This window comes from Mytilus californianus, unplaced genomic scaffold (genome assembly GCF_021869535.1).
Source record: "Mytilus californianus isolate M0D057914Y unplaced genomic scaffold, xbMytCali1.0.p SCAF_6, whole genome shotgun sequence".
Classification (NCBI taxonomy): domain Eukaryota; kingdom Metazoa; phylum Mollusca; class Bivalvia; order Mytilida; family Mytilidae; genus Mytilus; species Mytilus californianus.
Genome location: NW_026262712.1, coordinates 73,835,746 through 73,852,308, shown reverse-complemented (window position 1 = coordinate 73,852,308; position 16,563 = coordinate 73,835,746). Strand labels below are relative to the sequence as shown.

The 16,563-nt window shown below is 37.4% G+C and overlaps 1 protein-coding gene across 1 annotated transcript in view; it reads left to right on the top strand.

Annotated features, from left to right (window-relative positions):
- Window positions 1-16,563, top strand: part of LOC127706610 (MAM and LDL-receptor class A domain-containing protein 2-like) — a 158,052-nt gene that overhangs the window by 127,760 nt on the left and 13,729 nt on the right. The window contains exons 146-152 of the mRNA XM_052211265.1: window positions 469-700; window positions 961-11,406; window positions 11,915-12,537; window positions 13,756-13,924; window positions 14,238-14,335; window positions 14,675-14,857; window positions 15,502-15,598. Of these exons, the coding sequence (XP_052067225.1) occupies window positions 469-700; window positions 961-11,406; window positions 11,915-12,537; window positions 13,756-13,924; window positions 14,238-14,335; window positions 14,675-14,857; window positions 15,502-15,598 (11,848 nt within the window). The remainder of the gene's footprint in view (window positions 1-468; window positions 701-960; window positions 11,407-11,914; window positions 12,538-13,755; window positions 13,925-14,237; window positions 14,336-14,674; window positions 14,858-15,501; window positions 15,599-16,563) is intronic.

Genomic DNA, 16,563 nt, shown 5'->3' with positions numbered 1-16,563 from the left:
AGCTGTTGGCAAATACTTATAACATTTCTTCCATTAAAAATCATATATAATTTTAAAATATATTTCAATAGAATGTCCATTTTTGCTTCTGATTTGTTATAATCATCTAGCAATGTCCAAATTCAAGACTGTCTTAAATAGAGCTATATTTTTTATTAAGTAGAGATGGTCTAAAATGCGAGATTAATTATTGAGATTTCAGGAAAATCTGCATACAGTTATATGTATCAGTTTTCAGAATGCGAGTTCTAATTATTGATACTCATTCAGTCTCATTATTGGCAATGATTAAAACCATGCAATAATTTTTAAATTGAAAGTATTGTCAAACATTTTTGTATTTTTAGGTGGCATTTGATGCTATTTGCGGTAGTACATACGTATTGTCAAACATTTTTGTATTTTTAGGTGGCGTTTGAAGCTATTTGTGGTAGTACATTGGTATTGACAAACATTTTGTATTTTTAGGTGGCGTTTGAAGCTGTTCGTGGTCGTACCTACTCAGGTGATATAGCTATTGATGATGTCAATATTATTGATGGCAAATGTCCCCCTCCTGGCAACTGTAACTTTGAGAAGGGACTGTGTACTTGGTCTAACGACATAATAGGAGATGATTTTGATTGGATTAGACATCAGGGGAGAACAGTTAGTTCCGGGACAGGACCAACTGCTGATCACACCATAGGAAACCAGAATGGTAAGTTTCCAAAGTTGATTTTTATTAGTTATTTTATGTTATTTTTTTTATTTTTAATGGATTGCCCACATGAGCTGTTTGTTAATGTTTTAACATTTCTAACAAGGACATAAATGAGAGCACACATACACTTATAATTGTTAACCAAACAATTATTCAAATAATAAGGAATTAAAATCTGACACATACTAATAATTATTGAAAAAAAAAACTAAAAATCTTTAAACAAAAACCTTTCAATTTTACTATTTCTCTTTCAGGAAATTACCTGTACATAGAGTCATCTAAACCTCAGCTTCCAGGCCAGAAAGCTCGCTTACGGTCAGAAGTTCTACCTAAAACTTCAGGCAGTTGTTTTACATTCTACTACCTAATGCATGGAAACACAATGGGAACACTAAATCTGTACAAGGATACAATAGGCTTACAAACAGTACCAAATCAACATTTCAGTCTTTTTTCTGTAACAGGGGACCAGGGACTACAGTGGGTCCAGGGATCAGTTAACCTGACAAGTACACAAGAATACACATTGGCTTTTGAGGCAGTGATTGGTAGTGGATTTTCTAGTGATATAGCTATTGATGACATCTCCATACAGAGTGGATTCTGTCCTGCAGTGCCACTGACCAGTAAAATGTATACTTGTACGGGTGGATCTGCAATCTCGGCCCTAAAAGTGTGTGACTTTGTCAAAGATTGTCCCCAAGGTGATGATGAGAAAAACTGTGGAAACTGTACATTTGATGCTTCACAATGTGGATGGATTGACTCAAGTGTAGGATCCTTCAGATGGACTAGACATAACAATGGAACAGAAACAGCCAACACTGGACCACAGAGTGACCATACCACAGGAACAGCAAAAGGTTACTACATGTACGTGGATGCAAATTTTGGCCGAACCTATGCTTATGCAACCTTACAGACTCCTACTCTACGGAAATCAGCAGCAACCTGCCAGATGTCCTTCTGGTATCATATGTATGGACGTTCTATTGGATCACTTACAGTGTCCAAGGTCATTCAAAGTCAATCTACTGTTCTACAGTATTTTTCAAGAAATAAGGGAAATTCATGGCAGCAAGCTACAATAAATATTGGCAGAGAATCAAGAGATTTTATAATACAGTTCAAGGCTAGAAGAAGTTATTCAGTTCTTGGAGACATTGCTATTGATGATGTTGCCTTCGTCAACTGTGGACTGCCCCCAATACAAGCATCATGTGGTACCAATCAGTTCAGATGTCAAAGAGGTTCTTGTGTTGACAACACCCGACTTTGTGACTTCACTGACGACTGTGGAGACCATAGTGATGAAACACAGTGTTCAGGTTACCCCTCTCGATGCTCTTTTGGCCAATCGTTGTGTGATTGGAGTCAGGGCAAGGGAGATAACTTTGACTGGACAAGAAGAAACTCACCAACACCATCAAGAGGCACTGGACCTACAAGAGACCATACCACTGGACTGAGAACTGGAGGGTATATATATATCGAAACATCAAGTCCAAGGAAGCCAGGAGATGTAGCTAGACTTCTAAGTACACCATTCCAAGCAGTTTCATCCAACTGTAACCTAGTCTTTTATTTTAATATGAATGGTAGATCAGTAGGTAATCTTAATGTTTACATGAGAACAAATGGTGGCAGTACTCCAGTAACAAAACTTCTAACCAAGACAGGTAATCGTGGGGATATATGGGACAGAGCAAGTATAAATCTAAACAGTCAGTATCCATTCCAGATTATCATTGAAGCAACAGTGGGTGGAATTGTCTATGGAGACATAGCTATAGATGATGTGGTGTTCAGTAAAGGATGTATCAAGGCAGGAAATGTCATCTTCCCAACAGCTGTTACGATTCCAGCAACTGTGCCTACTCCTAGTCAATGTTCAAATGGACAAGGTAATTTCAAAACTTGTGGATCATGTGACTTTGAGTCTGGAACTTGTGGCTGGACTGATTTAAGTAATGGAAGATATAATTTTAGTCGACACTCAGCTACTCAAAACCAGGGATCAATAGTGGGACCCCCAGTGGACCACACCAAGGGATCACCATCTGGACACTATGTATTTGTAGAAGGTTCACAGGGAGTATTCTTCAGTAAGGCGTTACTCCAGAGTCCACTGCTTCCCCCATCAGCAAGCACTTGTGAGATGTATTTCTACTTTGACATGTTTGGTCCAAATGTTGGAACTCTGGTTGTCTCTGCTAATATAAATGGAACAATAACAAACTTAAATGTAATAAAAGGTAACCAAGGAAGAGGCTGGCACCTCGGAAAGGCATATATTGGACAAAAACTTGGAACCATCACTTCTCCATTTAGAATGCAACTTAGTGTCCTTCCTGCAAGGTCGTTTGTAGCCTCCACTACTGATGATGTTGGAATTGATGATATTTCATTTGTAAACTGTGACCAGAATGCAGCACCACCTAATATTAGTTGTAACTTTGATAATGGAATATGTAACTGGACCCAAGCTATCGATGATGACTTCCAGTGGACCTTAAAGAGTGGTTCCACACCGTCCCCAGGAACTGGACCACCTTCAGACCATACATCAGGCAAGGGCCAATACATATATATTGAAACATCTTCTCCAAGGAAGAGAGGAAACAACGCTGTAGTAGACAGTCCAGTGATGCCACCCACACCAGCCCAGGGTAATTGTCTTTCATTCTGGTACTACATGTATGGGCCTACTATTGGAAATTTACAAGTTTTTGTCACAACATCAAGTAGAAGGACTCTTTTCTGGTCTAAAGCAGGAACACAAACCGACCAATGGGTACAGGCCACCAGAACCATTTCATCAACAACAGATTTCAAAATGTCTATTATTGGAAGTGTTGGAAAAGGACCTCAGGGAGATATAGCAATTGATGATCTAACCTACACAGCTGGACCTTGTCCATTAAAACCAGGGTGTGACTTTGAAAGTGGTTTCTGTGATTGGCAACAGAGTACTGCTGATGATTTCAATTGGTCAATAGGTGTAAATGGTACATCGTCAAGGGGCACTGGTCCCCCGTATGATCACACATATGGATCCATCTCAGGTCACTATGCTTATATTGAAACTTCAGGACAACAACCTAATAACAGAGCAGTACTAACAACTCCTACAATTCAAGGACAGGCTAAGTGTATGCAGTTCTGGTATCACATGTATGGCAAGACAATTGGATCTTTGAATATCTACATCCAAAATAATGGATCACAAGCCCGTCAAATTTGGTCAAGAACTGGAAACCAGCAAAACATTTGGAGGCATGGACAAGTCAACTTAAACAATTATGGACCTTATACAGTTTTGATTGAAGGGGTCAGAGGTCTTGGTTACCAGGGTGATATTGCCATTGACGATGTTGTGATTACTGATGGTTCTTGTTCTCCTGCAGGAACATGTAATTTTGAACAGGATACCTGTGGATGGACCAATGCTATAGTAGGAGATGATTTTGATTGGCAGAGAGATTTTGGTGGAACACGAAGTTCTAGGACTGGACCTAATGTGGATCATACCCTAGGAACTGTTCAAGGTCATTATATGTACATTGAAACATCAGGTTCTAGAAGAACCATTGGTGAGAAGGCATGGTTGGTCAGTGATATTATGAAACCAATAACCAGTGGTTGCATGAAGTTCTGGTACCACATGTATGGAGCAGGTGTTGGAAAGTTGAACATATACAAACAGACATTTGGAACCACATCTATGAACTTGATATGGTCTTCATCTGGTAACCATGGAAATATATGGATGATGTCAACAGTTGCTGTCTCTTCTACACAAGAGTTTAACTTGATCTTTGAAGGAGTGTATGGAGGAAATTATACTGGAGACATAGCTATTGATGATGTCAGCTTCACTAGGTATGGATGTGCACAGATACCACCATCGACTACTTCAATGTACCCACCATCTACATCCAGAAGTCCATATCCACCAACAGCTATAGATTGCAACTTTGAAAATGGTATATGTTTATGGAATCAAGATAAAAACGACACATTTGATTGGTCAATGCATACAGGATCAACGGTATCGGCAAAAACAGGACCAATATCAGACCACACATTACAGAATTCAGCAGGACACTATGTTTATATAGAAGTATCAGGGAAAGCAGCCAATAGTACAGCAAGAATAATAAGTCCCAATGTCAACATCCGATCATCTGGTGTGTGTTTGAAGTTCTGGTACAATATGTATGGCGCTAATGTCAATAGACTGAATGTCTACTCGAGAAATGGTGGTGTGATGAGTCAAGTGTGGACTCGACTTGGAAACCAAGGTTTAGACTGGAAGTATGCTCAGGTTCATGTAACAAATCAAGGACTTGGTCAACAGCTTGTGTTTGAAGGTGTGGCTGGAACTAGTTACAGTGGGGACATAGCACTGGATGATGTTACATTCAACACTGGAGATTGTCCACAGTCAACTGTATGCGATTTTGAAGATGGCCTCTGTGGTTACACACAAGATAAAAGTGATCAGTTTGACTGGACTCTAAATACAGGAAGGACTAAAAGTAATAGAACTGGACCAAGTGCAGATCACACTTTCCAGACAAATGAAGGAACATATATTTACATTGAGTCATCTATACCTAGACATAAGAATGACAAAGCTCGATTAGACTCACCACTTTATCCACCTACAAGTGGCTCTTGTCTGAAATTCTGGTACAGCATGTATGGCAGAAATGTAGGAGCACTGAAAATCTACATCAGACCAGCTGGTATCACTACCGTAGGTCGTCCTATGAGGACATTTACACATAACCATGGACCTGACTGGTTTCCAGCTCAGCTTACAATCCAGAGTGGTACCCCATTTAGGATAACATTTGAAGGGGTTATTGGTAATGGCTATCAAGGTGACATTGCTCTGGATGACATCATGCTGCAAATAGGAAGCTGTCCACCTAAAGGAAGCTGTGACTTTGAACATGATACTTGTGAATGGAAAAACCGTGGAAATGACAAGTTTGACTGGGAGAGAGTGCATGGTAAAACTGTTACTTTAAGTACTGGACCTCCAGCTGATCACACTTTGAACACACAATATGGAACTTACCTATACATAGAAGCTTCAACACCAAGGAAGCCTGGTGACAATGCTATCATTAGTTCACCATGGTTTCCTAATATTAATTCAAGCAGATGTTTAACATTGTGGTATAACATGCATGGTTCTGGGATGGGAACACTCAATGTCTATAGATGGCAACCAAGACAACAGAAACAAAAAGTGTTTTCTCTGACAGGAGAACAAGGTACTGCATGGAAACAAGCCCAGGTGACCATACCACCCTCAGCTTCTGTTGGATATATTCTTTACATTGAAGGAGTTGTTGGTCGTAGTTACCTTAGTGATATTGCTATAGATGATATATCTGTCATTGACTCTAGCTGTGCAGCTATACCCCCAACAACAACTGCATCATCATGTGCATACACCTGTACAGGCGGAAATCAACAGTGTATAAGTAGTGACAAACTTTGTGACTTCAACCAAGATTGTTCTGATGGTGGAGACGAGACGCAATGTGGATATGATTGTACATTTGAAAATGGTCAGACATGTCTGTGGACGAACAGCTCCAAGACTTCCTTTACATGGTTAAAATTTAGAGGTGCTACTCCAGATTCCAATACTGGACCTTCAACAGATCATACCACAAATGGACCAAATGGATACTACATGTATGTGGATGCAAGTAATGGAGGATTTTACAACCATGCATACTTTACCAGTCCCATGTTAAAACAATCCGCAAGCACCTGCCAGATGTCATTTTGGTATCATATGTATGGAACTGGGATTGGAAACTTGTATGTGTACTCCAAAACATCAGGAAGCTCAACCAATACAAGGCTTTGGAACTTGGCTGGAGATCAAGGCAACCGTTGGAACCAGGCTATAGTCAGAATTGGTAGAATTGATACAAACTTTCAAATGATTATTGATGCACGCAGATCATTCAGTACACAAGGAGATATTGCTATAGATGACATACAGTTCCAGGGCTGTGGACTTCCCGCCATTAGTACATCATGTGATACAACTCATACTTTCAAATGTCAGAGAGGATCATGTATCTCACAGAATCGTGTTTGTGATTACACTGATGACTGTGGTGACAATACAGATGAACAGATCTCAACCTGCAGTGCCTACCCAGGATGTAACTTTGAATCTGGTTTATGCAAATTCCAACAACTACAGGATGATGACTTTGATTGGACAAAGCGAGCAGGAACCACTCCAACAGTCAAAACTGGTCCAGCAAGAGACCACACACTGAATACAAACTCTGGACGGTACCTTTATATTGAAACATCTGCACCTAGACAGCCAGGACAAAAGGCACGACTTGCTAGTCAATTCTTCCAAGCAGTGCCAAACACTCCATATTGTACAATGAGAATTTATTATTTCATGTTTGGAAAAGACGTAAATACATTGGCAATCTATACAAGAACTATCATAAATGGAGCACAGTTGCTAAGATACAGGAGAACAGGAAATCTAGGAGAATACTGGGAAAGAAGAGAGATCACTGTCTCATCAACAGCACCATTCCAGTTCATTATAGAGGCAACTGTTGGTCAGTCAGCTTATAGTGATATTGCCATAGATGATATATCATTTACAACCAATTGTAGACCGTACATGGGAACAATATCAACTGTACCTGCAGGCTCTGTGACAACAGTGGCACCATCTGGTAAATGTCAGGCAGGACAGTTTCAGTGTACCAATGGCAAATGTATCAATGCAACTTTAAGATGTGATTTCCTCAATCAGTGTGGGGACAATTCTGATGAACTTCAATGTCAGGAGTGTAACTTCCAATTTTCAACATGTGGTTGGGTAGACAAGAGTTCAGGAAGATATCAGTGGGACAGACATAATGGATCCACATCCACTGGTCCAAGGACAGACCACACTTATGGCAGCTCATCCATCGGTAATTACATGTATGTGGATGCAGGCACTGGACAATCATATGGAAAAGCTGTACTAGTTGCACCACCATTTGGCAGCCTGAATTCTTTGTGTCAACTTACTTTCTACTACTACAAGAACACAAATTCTGCAGGAACACTTCAACTCTTCTTGGTACCTGCAAATGTTCAATACAATGCAAGGGTTGGCAGGATCAGAGTATGGTCAGCTTTTGGTAACCATGGTAACACTTGGAATATTGCAACAGTTGGCATTGGCAGACGACAACCTGGATACTACCTTGTTTTGGAAGCTGTTCATTCAGGGAAAACAGTAGATATGGCTGTTGATGACTTCCATTTTACAAACTGTGGGTTGGGTCCATCAACGACATTCTGTACAAGCAATCAGTTTACATGTGCAAGAAAATCTTGTGTCGATCTATCCTATGTATGTGACTATTCAGATGACTGTGGGGACCAATCGGATGAAAAGAACTGTACAAATTATGTTGAACGTTGTAATTTTGAAATGGATCTTTGTAATTGGATTCAAGATGATACAGATAACTTCCAGTGGAGTTATGGACAAGGGAAAACATCAACAGCTGGTACAGGTCCAGGATCTGATCATACGTATGGAAGCACTGCAGGACACTATGTTTACATTGAGGCCTCTTCTCCAAGGATAATGGGAGATGTAGCGAGATTGAAGAGTCCTGTATTCTCTCCAAGTTCTAATAATTGTAAAATAAGGTTCTATTATCATATGTATGGAGCAGATATTAATGCTCTCAACTTGTATGTAGAAAATTATGAGACTGGACCAAGGAGCTTATTGTGGACAAAGAATGGTTCTCAAGCTGACATGTGGATAAGAGCAGTAGTATCACTATCTAGTTCATCACCATTTAGAGTTGTAATAGAAGGGGTCAGAGGTAAAGGTTACAAAGGTGACATTGGAATTGATGATGTCTCATTCACTCCAGGATGTCAGGTGGTTTCAAGGGGAAAACTCCCATGGGTTGTAACACCACCAGGGCCATGTGGAAAGGGCAAGTGGCAATGTAGTAATAAAAATTGTATAGATTTCAACAAAATGTGTGACTTTAGGAATGATTGTGGTGACAACAGTGATGAATCTATGTGTCCTTCATCTTGTACATTCAGCAGTGGCAGCACATGTTATTGGGCAAATAATAATCAAGGAAACTGGACAGTGACGAGTAATGGTAACCCTACACAAAATACAGGACCAAGCAGTGACCACACTTCTCCTACTACAACAAATGGAGGATATGCAGTAGCAAGAAAAATAGCCAATGACACAAGTAATATATTCCGTCTCAATAGCCCCTTGTATCATCAAGCTGGAAAGATGTGTAACTTCTCTCTGTGGTACAATATACATGGACATGGATTTAGACAATTCCGTATTATAATTCAATCTGGTGGCTCAGAAAGCACATTATATTCACTTTATTATAGTGCTTTGAACAAACAAAATGGACAATGGCAACAAGCTCAGGTGGCACTACCTATTTGTGCCCAACAATTTCACATCATAATAGAAGCCATAAGTTATGGTAAAAGAGCTGGATATATTGCAATTGATGATCTTCAGTTCAGTAACTGTGTAACACCTCAGTCTACAGGATCTTGTACAGCAAACCAGTACACTTGTCTCAGTGGCAACTGTGTCCCAATGAACTTAAGATGTGACCTTCAGAATGATTGTTGTGATGGTTCAGATGAAATTACCTCCCTTTGTTCTGGATACAACCAGTGTTCTTTTGAATACACAATGTGTGGCTGGCAGCAGCTGAAAAATGATCAGTTTGATTGGATAAAAAAGAGAGGCCCTACCTCTTCATCTGGAACAGGTCCAAGTCAGGATCATACAACAGGTTCAAGGTCAGGTTATTATCTATATATAGAATCATCTAGACCTAGAAAGCAGAACGACACGGCTAGTATTGGTTTGTACTTGCCATCACCAGTTGGTCAGTGTTCAATGAGGTTCTGGTATCATATGTACGGACTGAACATAGGATCTCTAAATGTTTATCAAAATACACTAAGTACGGGAAAATCACAGCTCACTTCTATATCCTCACAGCAAGGAAACAAATGGTTAAGAAGAGAAGTAGTACTATCATCTAATTCGCCATTCCAGGTCATCATTGAGGGCGTTGTTGGAGCAGGTGTAGCAGGTGACATAGCGATTGATGATATAAGTTTCACACCAGGGTGTGGTCAACCTAAGTTTGTCACTCCATCTGTAAAACCAATGACGACACCACGACCAAATCTCTGCCAAGCAGGACAGTTCCAGTGTGATAATAACAAATGTATCAATAATGGCCAAGTTTGTAATTTCTATAAAGATTGTGATGATGGCAGTGATGAGAAGAGATGTCCAACAGACTGTACATTTGAAGGAGGACAAGGAAATTGTGGATTTAATGAAACTCAAGTAGATGGTTTTGATTGGCAAGTTGGAACTGGTGGTGACACTTCAAGACTTGTGGCTCCAGCAGTTGATGCTACAAAACGAAATCAAAATGGTCACTTCCTGTTTATAAATGACGGAACTAGTGGTCATCCAAGTGGCAAAAAAGCTGAAGTGAGGAGTCCAACTTACACAGTAGCTAATGCAGATTGTAAAGTGATGTTTTCATACTATGCATATGGACAGAGCCTTGGAACACTTTATCTATATGTAGTTGAAGGGACTGTTAAAACACAATTGTGGAGATTATCAAAGTTTGTGCGCAGAACAGATGACCAGTGGCATACAATTACAGTCGGTATTGGTCACCGTAGCAAACCATTCAATCTCCTCTTCACTGACACAGCCACTACATATAGTGGAGGTACGGCTCTCGACGACATAAAGTTTTCAGACTGCAGCATGCAACCAGCAGTTTCAACTTGCAACACCCAAACACATTTCTCCTGTGGAAACAAAGCATGTATTGGTTTGAATTACGTTTGTGACTTGACTGACCATTGTGGAGATGGCACAGATGAAGTTAATTGTGGAACATACAAGGAATACAACTTTGAGATGGGATTTGGAGACCTGATACAGAGTAGTAATGGTGATGATGATTTTGACTGGACACTATTTTCTGGAGCAACATCAACTTCATATACTGGACCTTTATGGGATCATACAACAGGAACCAGTAAAGGTCATTATATTTACATGGAGGCTTCTGGGAGAAAATTCAATCAGAAAGCTTGGTTAATAACCAAGCCATTCTACCGTACAACTGGAAAGGATTGTAGTATGAGATTCTACTCTTACATGTATGGACAGTATGTAAATACGTTGACGGTTTATTATAGAATCTACAACTCTGGCTCACCAACCAAAGATCTTTTCACCAGAGCTCAGGAACAGGGAGCATACTGGGAACGGCATGAGATACCACTGAATGTCAGTCAAAGTTTCCAGATTATCATAGAAGCCAAGGTCGGTGACAGTTACCTTGGTGATATTGCCATTGATGACTTGACCTTCACACCTGGTTGTCAATATGCCCAGGAAGGCTTGCCCAATCCACCAGCTACCACACCTACACCTTCTCAGGGAGCAATGACCACACCTGTACCTAAGTGTGATCCTGATACACAGTTCCAGTGTCAACAGTCAAACAAGTGTATACCAAAGTATAGAGTCTGCAATTTTCAACAGGACTGCAACGATGGGTCAGATGAATTTAATTGTGGTGAGTATTTCTAATTTTTCTTTATACAGTTAAATCTGATTAAAATAAATTGAAATGATTTACTAGTCCATATTAAGGCATTTAAAAAACCTTTCTTTTTTTCTAAAACGTTAAAGGTCAGATAGGTTTTTTTCTATACATAAACAGATGTGAAAAATTCTTAAGTACTCATTGGTTTTTTTTTCCTGTTTCAAAATACCATCACAAATGTTTACTACAGATGCTCTACTTATCTTTGTTGTGTTTATGTTGGGTTTTTTTTTGTGTGTGATATACTTAAAATTGGAGTTTGACTACCTTTAAATTGTCCTTCATGTCTATAAAAATTGATACACAAGTTGTTATTACAACAGTAACAAAAGACACACATATATGGATGCTTTACATTTTTTATGTCTTTAATAAGTTTCTTGACACTTAGAAAAGGTTTCAAATTACAATTATATAAAACAAAAAAATAATTAGTAGAAAGTAGTTGCTTTATTGTTTTTTTTTCTTCTTCAAACAGTGGAGGTTTCCTGTGGATTTGGACTAGATGAGTTATGTAACTGGAATATCAACTCCTCACTAACTGCTACACCAGATCAAACCTACAAATGGAAAATAGACCAAGGAATTACCAAAATCAAAGGTACAGACTTTAGACCAAACAAAGACCAGAGTGGACAGGCTCAAGGATATTACTTGTGGGCTGATAGCTCTCCTGGATCCTTTAACAGCCATACAGAGCTGTACACACCAGTAATAGGTCAGACTGGACCACAGTGTGCTTTAGGATTGTATTACTTCATTCGTGGACCATCAGTTGGAGGTCTTGAGGTGTATACCCTCTTCAACAACCAAACAGATCATTTATGGTCTGTTGAGGGTGATCATTTTGGTAGATGGAACCGTGCAATTGTTTTTATTGGAGCACGTTCCAATTTCCAAATTGTAATACAGGCAAAACGTGGACGTTCATTCCAAGGAGATATTTCTCTGGACACATTGCAGTTTATTAACTGTCCTGCACCAGAACCATTCATAGGAGGTTGTCAGACCAGTCAATTCAAATGTGCTAATGGATACTGTATAGATCAGAATAATCGCTGTGACTATGCTGATGATTGTGGTGATCAGAGTGATGAATATGTAAGTTTTTTTATGATATAGATCGGGATTGTCACTGGGTTTCCGTTAATGCTAGTGATTGCCCGTTTCTCCTCCAGTTACTAGATTTAACATTCTTTAGATAAGGGCATTCAATTGCAGAATTTCCATAATGCTGACGATAAACACCAGTCACCAGTACCATAAATTTTCATAAGTGGGGGCCCACTGACTGCCTAAGAGGGGGCCCGTCAAGTCATGCTTCAGTGATTCCCTATATAATCAACCAAATTTTTCCCACAAAAGGGGGGACCCGGGCCTCTGAGTACTTAACCTACTGTAAATTCAGAAACTGTTGCGAGCATATATTATAGCAACTTTGATATGACCCACCAAATTTAAAATTAATTATTATGAGTTCAGTAATAGCTGCATTCATATTTGTATCAGATATAAGAATACAAGTTCTTATCATTGTGAATTTGCAACAGTCGCATTTTTCACATTAATAAAAACCATGCAATAATTTGTGAGTTTACAGTATAAACTAAAGATAAAAGGTCAAACATAACAAATAATGACCCAATCCAAACAAATGTGGCAACTTTATTGTGATTAACATCCTTATTGTCCAATGCCTCTATCTAGAAGAGGATTATTGAATAATCATGGTGATATTGTAAGCAGTTCCTTGATTTGTTTACATTATAATCAAATAAAGCCTTTTCGAAAATTAAATGATTTTATAACATATTAACTGTCACGTTATGTTTGAGATAATATACATTTCATACAAAAATTATTCTTATATGTATGTTGATATTTCTTTTTTTATATACAGCAACATTGAATACACATGAATTCATTAGCAATAAATAACACATGAAAAAATTGTACAGTAACAGTCATAATACATCCACTTCATTTGAATTTTGGTGGATAGGTGTCACATTGTCAATCATACCACATCTTATTTTTATATTGAAGGTGTTTTACTATATTAGTGTCATAACTAGGTCATCAAGTAATATTTGAAAAAGTGACACACCAGAATTATTATACTTAGTAGTATTAGATCATCTATATTTAGTAGCTTAATATCATATGGAATGAGTGATGAGTTAAAAAAGTTATTACCTCAATGAAATATTGTGACTTTGTACATTTTACCTTTTTAAAGTTACTCATATCCTCATTTGACTTTCAGTCATATTTGTGAAACATCAAATTTTAATCTATAATGTTTTGCTCTTATAACAGGCAGAAACGTGTGATCAAGTGTACAAAGGAAGGTGTAGTTTTGAGCATGGTATTTGTCAGACATGGTTCAATGACATTACGGATGACTTTGATTGGAAGCTATCATCAGGCTCCACTAGTTCCAAGGGAACAGGTCCAATTACTGACCACACAACAAGATCACGACAAGGTGAGATAAGTCAAGTTGTTGAGGTTAACATGCTGTAACTTACTCACTAATAATCAATAGGCAAAACTCAGACTACAAAAAAATATTATTGAAGATGTTGAAAAAAAAAATGTTACTTTTGTGAGTCAAATTTTCTGTTTTGTGTTTATTGAGTACAGTAATAATTATGCATTAGATCTACAATACAATTTGATACTGTGCTTCAGTAAACCTTCAGAATTCTGTAAGATGAAGCTTGACAAGCATGAATTCACTATCAAACATGTCATATCAAAGATGAATATATTTTGTAACAATGAATTGTTTTTTCCAGGAACCTACCTTTATACTGAGAGTTCCTCTCCTAATAAACCAGGTCAAATAGCAAGATTGGCTTCATTCATCATCAAAGGAAGTGTAACCAGCTGTCAGGTACAGATTTATATAAATCAGAAAAATAAGTTTTATGAATATTTCTAAATTTTTGTACTATAGTAACGTAAAAAAGTTTGTTGAATCAAATTTCTAATAATACATTTTGTATTCATAGTAATTTTTAATCTTTAAAAGTGTTGATAGAATAAAAGTACCATATAATACTAAAAAGTGTGTCATTTTATAAAGGTTTTTAGTAAAGAATAAAAAAGTTTATCATATGTAGCTTTTTTTTTTATTTGTACACTTTATACATTTAGAAAACCCATTCCAAAATAACATGAAATTCAATATTGTAAATGAATGATTTACATGTGACCTTATTTTTTATTTCAGTTGAGATTTTATTATCACATGTGGGGTCAAGATATTGGATCATTGGCCATTATAAAGAGGTACAATTATAACTCTGATGGATTTTTAGTGATAGGAAATATAACAGGGAACCAGGGTGACAACTGGATCCGAGGACAATATGATTTATTGGCTGATGCTATAAATATGAATCAGAACTTTGAGGTAAGAACAATGTCTTAAATTTTTCAATTATAAACTATAAAAAGTGGTAGGTTTTGAATTCTCAAGGCACAGTGTAAACAAGATGTCTAACTTGTACGGATTCTCTTATTCTACGTCATAATAATAAAACATACTTCACACTTGGGTGATGTTACAAATCTAGCTGCTCTATTCACAAAAGATCTTACGACTATATTTTTTCTTGTAAGATTTTTTGTGAAAAGAGTCATAGGGCTGTACCTGTATGTCTTTGTGTGCTATTCCTAACAGATACAAAGCAGTGAATGGAATAAAAAGACAGCAGAATTATCCTCAAAGAACAAATTATCTGGCAATTTTGCCAGGAGAAACAAGAATTCTATTTCCCATTTGATCAAATTTTACATTATGAAATATTTGAATGATTTTCTATATACATATATACCAAAATTTCTGTTGAAGTGTCACAGTTATCTGTATTGGTATGTTAGATACTAAAAGCTGTATAGTAGTAAGTACTCTGTCAGGTACTATTAAAAATATATTTAAATTTTAGAGAAGAAGTTCTGAAACTGTAATGGCTTACATGACCACAATTTAATTTTGTTGACAATTACAAAGTTTATTCTGAATTGTTAATTAATTCAACAACATTTTTACTACAGGTCGTCCTTCAAGCACAAATAGGAAATGGTTACCATGGTGATATTGCTATTGATGATATTTCCCTAACACCTGGATGTGAACAAGCACCTATAGGAAGTATGTTGTTTTTATAGTCAACCATCTAGTAATCCCTTTCATCCTTTCAAAATAATAACTATACAATGATTTGACCTGTATTCAGGAAACTTCAGTGTTAATGGTTCAAAGGTCAAGTATTAATAGTTTGATCCCAATTTGTTTCCAGGCAATATTATGGCAAACCTTTGAACAGACACCATGAAACACTTCTACTAAAAGTGATATTTAAGGTTCATGTGGACCCTTTGGCTAAAATAGCTGCGTTTTCACCTAAAAATTTACTCTGAGTACAGACAAACCTGTGCATCTGGAAAAGTTTTAAGGCATAACATGCCCTAGATAAATAACATTCAAATGCATTGTATGTTTTAGAAAATTTAAAACTTATCTGGATTTTGCAGTGCTCTTTTTTTCGTCCCAGCAGAAGATGATAAAATTAACAATCAGTTGAGTTTCACTTGATATGGTCCACTCAGGTACACAGTTTAAATCACCAATTATTGTCAGGTATCTATTTTCCATCTATTGTCCATGTCAATAAATACAGTTCACTTCAATTATTACCAGTGGGGAAGTTCTCAAACCTCTTTCCCAACTTATTTTATTTTGGCACCTTCTGGAGAAATGAAAAAAGGTGCACTGCAAAATTCTGTTAAGTTTTTATTTTTCTAAAACATAAAATATATTTGAATTTTATTTATCTAGGGCATGCTATGCCTCAAAACTTTTCCAGATACACAGGTTTTTCTGTACTCAGAGTAAATTTTGAGGTGAAAATGCAGCCATTTTAGCCAAAGGGTCCACATGAACCTTAAGATTAGATGATCAAAGGAAAAGATCACACATTTTATGAATATTAGATAGGTTTATATTAATATAACAATGTCAAGAATGGTTTGAAAAATGTAAGTAGTTTATAAAAAGAATGAATTTATATGATGATTTATGACACAGGGTAAAGCGCTATGAGTATTATTTAAATG